The sequence below is a fragment of the Penaeus japonicus genome, unplaced genomic scaffold, assembly GCF_977035675.1.
Source record: "Penaeus japonicus unplaced genomic scaffold, GWHDUDI00000001_assembly GWHDUDI00002309, whole genome shotgun sequence".
NCBI classification, from domain to species: domain Eukaryota; kingdom Metazoa; phylum Arthropoda; class Malacostraca; order Decapoda; family Penaeidae; genus Penaeus; species Penaeus japonicus.
The window spans coordinates 5,001-10,000 of record NW_028236711.1 but is presented as its reverse complement, the minus strand read 5'-3'; the positions used below and the strand labels follow the sequence as shown (position 1 = coordinate 10,000).

Below are 5,000 nucleotides of genomic sequence, written 5' to 3'. Positions count from 1 at the left end.
TAGGAGATGGTTACAGAGTGTGCAGCCAAAGCTAGAACACTGCATCCACTTCTTCGTCCCATGCCAGGGAAAACAGATCATGGCCTATTCCCGGTCTCCAGCCGGAACGAAAGATGGTGTCGAGTCTATCCATCCAGTCAGAATGCCAGGCACGGAGTTTGTCGATCTGTTTACAGACCAACCTACGCCACTCGATGTTCAGAGGAAGCAGAGAAGCTTCCTCATGGAGTTCAGATGTTGTAATATATTGATCCCAACATACGTCATAGATCCATCTGAGTGCTTTATTCTGAACGAGCTGGAGTTTGCGCATGTTAGTGTAAGCTGTTTGTGAGAGTGCAAGTGGTGTGTATGTCATCAGAGGTTTGATAAGTGTTTTGTATAGATGCAGCTTCGTGCGAGGGGCCGCACTTCTAAATCGATACAGCGAAAGTAGGGTTTTGCGAGCCAATGCGGCTTTTGACTTAGCGTAAATATGAAAACGAAAGTTCGTATCAAAAGTTAAACCAAGGATGGTACAAGAGGATGTGATTTGAAGCGGTGGTTGTAGTCTGTCGAAGCTGTTGAGGTAAATGTTGTCGTAAGGAGGAAGTTTTCGTGGTTTTAAAAAGAGAACTTTTGTTTTCGTCGCGTTAGTCTTGATACGCCATTTATGCTCCCATCTCGAGACATTGTCAAGTTCGTCATTGATGCGCCGAACGACACCTGAAAGCGCATCGTGTCGAGCTAAGTGAGTACAATCGTCGGCATAGAGGATAGTGAGTGAATCTGTGTGTGTGGGGTTTGGAAGGTCATTTGTGTATAGTGTATAGAGTGTTGGGCTGAGTATGCTGCCCTGAGGTACTCCTGCGTGCATTGAAATTGTGCCTGAAACTTGATTTAAGAATTTAAGCTTTAATCTACGGTTATCAAGAAAATTGCAAAGTAACTTCTTAATTAAATTTGGAAAGTTAAATTTGGTGCACAGCTTGTACTTCAGGCCAGTATGCCAGACCGTGTCAAAGGCCCGCTCAACATCTTTCGTGACAAGAACAGTCTTTAGTCGTCGGTCTCTGTTATTACTGATGTAATTCGTCATGATGTTAAGTGCGTCTTGCGTCGAGTGATGCGAGCGAAAGCCGAATTGTTTGGGAGAGAGAAGGTTATGGTCTTCGAGATACCACCTTAGTCGAGTGTTTATGATTCGTTCGAAAATTTTCCCTAACGTCTCAAGTAGACTAATAGGGCGGTAACTCTTAGGGTCTGTCAGGTCTTTTTGTGGCTTAGGAATGAGGGCCACTAAAGCGGTCTTAAAGGGAACAGGAAAATAGCCGGTCGCGAGAGAAGAGTTGTAAAGATTTGTTAAAGCTTGGATGAGGTTGTCAGGAAGATGAAGAAGAGCGTCGCGTCCGATCTGTGAGGAGCCTGGAGCCTTACGAGGAACCCTCTTTAATCTTTCTTTGACCTCCTCACACGAGATGGGGGCTAAGAGTTCGCAGGTGTCGTCCAGCCTATCCAGGCGGATAATTGGCTCTGGATTAGTTTCTACCCTGTTATTTTGACTCCAGGTTTCGATAGATTGAATATGTTGAGTGAAGAGTGGGTGGGGTGGGTGAGGGTAGAAAACTTGAGCCCAGTGCTCTTGAAAAACTCGAATAACATCCACGGGATTCGTTACATTTACATTATTATGAGTGAGGTGGGAAAAGGGAGGGTAATTACTACCTTTAAGTTGCTTAATTCTTTGCCAAAATTCCCGTGGATTGCGAACTCTGTTTGTTTCTACTTTCTTAATCAAATTTATCCAATAATTTTGATGGTCTGTATCAAGACTATCGATGACATGTCTTCGGAGAATAGATAAGTCCCATCTAACTTGGTTTAGTCTATTTAAATTTTGCGTGAAACGACTTCTATAACAAGTCAAGAGACGTTTTGTCCTTTCAGATGGCTGAAATGACATGCGAATTTTATACGAAGATCTGGGGATAGATCTAAGCATAGCTGAAGAAATGGAGGTGAAGATGAAGTTCCAATACCTATCTATTGATTGGGTGTCATTCCCATCGAGATTAACATGAAAATTTTGATCATTTAACGTTTGAGTGAAAGTCTCCCAATCTGCTTGTTTATACCGGAAAGATCGTTTTTCTTTGTTGAGTATAGGTGAGGTTGAAATCTTTAATATGACGGGTATGTGGTCCGAACCGACGTTCGGACCGGGTTGTAGGTGTGTGTGGTAGGCGAGTGCTGCCCTGTTCCCAAAGACGAGATCAGGGCGGCCCTTTCCTCTGTTTGTGTATGAGGTGAAGAAGTCGGGTCCGATGTAGTGGAGTCTTTTTGTTTCAAAGATAGAAAAGAGTTGCCTACCATGGGGGTTGGTAGATCTGTGGTGTAGTGCCGTGTGTGTGGCGTTGATGTCTCCGGCAAAGAAGACTGGGAGGCTGGTATAATTAAAAATCTTATTGAAATCTGCAAGAGGCAAGTTAGAATTTGGAGTGACATAGGCAGTGGAAAGGATAATAGGGCCCTGTGGGGTGAATATCCTGACTGCCATGAAGTCAGGGTGAGTGAATGGTGTGGTGATGAACTGAAAGCTGAGGGTGGATTTGATGAGAATACAGGACCCTACGTGCACTCCGTCTCTTGATTGCCTTGATGTGTATCCATAGTGCCGAATTCTATAGCCATTCGTGATGCCTATAGAATTCAGTAAGACGACATCGGGGCGTTCTTCTTCTAGAAAGTTGTAAAACAGGTTTCTGATGGAAAAAAAAGACCTTACGTTCGCTTGTACAATCGTTAGCATGTCACTCAAGGCAAAACCATTTTACCTGGGTTCACCTTGCGTGGCGTAACCCGCTTCCTGGAGCGGTCCCGAGCTCGATCCTCGATGTCCGGTTCGAGGTCAGGAAGAGAGTCCTGCGAGCAGGACACAGGGCGGAAGTCCTGGGAATCGGCGGACCAATCTCCAATACTCCCACGCTGCCCCATGGCTCCCCCGGAGGAGAGCAGGGGAACTGTCTCCTCAAGGGGAGGAAGGGGCTCGTTCGCGACCCCGGAGACGAACTCGACGTCGATCTCGGAATCGCTTGAATCCTCATCGAGGATAGTGTCATCGTGGTGATGACAAGGAGCAGGAAGGGGGGGATCCTTCTTGTCTGTTTCTGTATGCTTGGATGGTGGCGTGATGTGTTTGCGTGTATGATCAGTGTTTCTTGCAGAATTGCGTGCTTGTGCGGTTTCGTCTGTTTTGCGTTGTGGTGGTGGTTGCAAAACGAGGTGTCGTGGAGTGGAGCTAAGAGGCACTGAGTTAGTGTTTGTAGCCTCAGTAGCTTTAGTTTCGGTGGTTGTGGCGTACTCTGAAATGTATAGATTGTCGTCTTCGAAGATCTCCTCGGGGATGACAATGCTGGGGAATCCGTTTCTTTGTAGCATGAGTGGGACAATGTTCGCGAATCTTTTAGCGTTGTATTTGGCAGCAATGAGAGCGACGTGTAAGATGGTTTGGATTTTCGGGTCTGTGTTAGGAGTAAAGGCGTTTGTGGTTGGGAGTGGTAAGGGCATTGTCATCTTTGAGGAGGTCGGCCTGGGTGTACTGGTTTGAAGGGGTCGAGTGGCTGCTGTTGTGGCGTAAGAGGGGGCAGTGTTTTTGTTTTCCCTAATCTCAGTACGTTTTTCTTTCAGTATGGCTTTACGTCTCGGGCAGGATCCGCTAACTGCGACGTGAGAACCCTCGCAGTTGCAGCATTTGATGCTCTCTTTGCACTTAGCGAAGAAGTGACCCTCGCCAGCGCAACGGGAGCATCGTTGTGGGTGTGGGCATGAGTGTTTGCTGTGGTCGAAGCGGTAGCAGTTTAGGCATTGCTCTATCGGAATAAAGCACTCTGGTTCTACGTTGTATGTTGGAACCGATGTATTAAACATCATGAGTCCACGTGTTAGAAGTTTCTGTGCTTCCTCAGGGGCAGAGACTCGTATCTTGACGATACGAGACTCGGGAGGCTTATAAACGTCAAGGACAGTGACACCGTTCTTGGCGGATACTTCCTGTGCGATAGACTCAGCAGATCGTGGGAGGATCGTCCTGTCGACCTTTTTCGCCACGACCGTGCATTTGGCCTTCGTTTCGGGAGAGGGTACGGGAGTGAAGCCATGATCTTTTAGTTTTCTCTGGCCTTCGGCCGAAAGAAAGGGGGTCAGGTGCTCAGCTTTGGCTACTGTCACTTTGTAGCCTTTATGAACTTGAAAGAGGTGGGTGACTGCCACCTCAGTGAGAGTGAAGATCCTCTGGAGAGCCTCCTCCGAAGAAAGAGGCTCTCCATCGTATGCTAATTTAATGACGTGACCCATGGATTACGTCATAGCGTGATTGATGGTGAAGGGCAACAGGGTCAATTTAGCAGAAGCTATTTTAATGACCAAGACGAGGACGAGGAATTGAACGTTAAGGGAAACGATAAGGGGGTTCCCTACCTGCCTATCAGTTCCTATCAGTAATTTGAACTAAAATGGCAGTCATAAGATGGTCTGCCAGACCAGTCCCTAACAAAATGGCAGCTCTCAATCCACCGTAAGGCAGGCACGCTAAGGCCCCCCAGACACACCCTCCCCTGCGGGAGGTAAAGGTCTGCCCACGTCCAAGCACGAGCTTGAAGATGGGGTTCGGTTCACCAGAAGGTGGAAAGAGAGCTATCCTATTGCCGAAAAAAAATTACGTATAGAAAAAGAAAAGCAGGTGGTTAGCCTCTAATTGTAAGCTAGCCTACAATTAGAGCGCTAGAGACAGCAAGGTGCTACGGTATCACCAAGGGTACCAGAGCAAGGGCCAGGTCGAAAGGGATTGTCGTGGGTGTGTCAAAAATCTCTTTAATACCACAACAAACAACCTTGGATCCAATGTGAGTCCACTGCCCAATCAATAAATTGCGGGCGCCCCACCAGGTATTGTAGCGCGTCGCCTCCGTCTATGTAGCGGCGAGGCGGCGGCATCAAAGGCGCGCTTATCTCGACTGACCGCC

At 47.2% G+C, this 5,000-nt stretch overlaps 2 protein-coding genes across 2 annotated transcripts in view; one reads left to right on the top strand and one right to left on the bottom strand.

The window, feature by feature from the left end:
• Positions 1 to 2,752: 2,752 nt before the first annotated feature.
• LOC147466272 (uncharacterized) lies at positions 2,753 to 4,332 on the bottom strand. The gene has a single exon (XM_086535710.1). The coding sequence runs from the start codon at positions 4,330 to 4,332 to the stop codon at positions 2,794 to 2,796; it is 1,539 nt and encodes a 512-aa protein (XP_086391836.1). The 3' UTR covers positions 2,753 to 2,793.
• A 663-nt stretch (positions 4,333 to 4,995) lies between these two features.
• Positions 4,996 to 5,000, top strand: part of LOC147466271 (histone H3) — a 794-nt gene continuing 789 nt past the window's right edge. Inside the window, exon 1 of the mRNA XM_086535709.1 lies at positions 4,996 to 5,000. This exon is cut by the window's right edge and continues 789 nt beyond it. The gene's annotated coding sequence lies outside the window, so the exon portion shown is untranslated.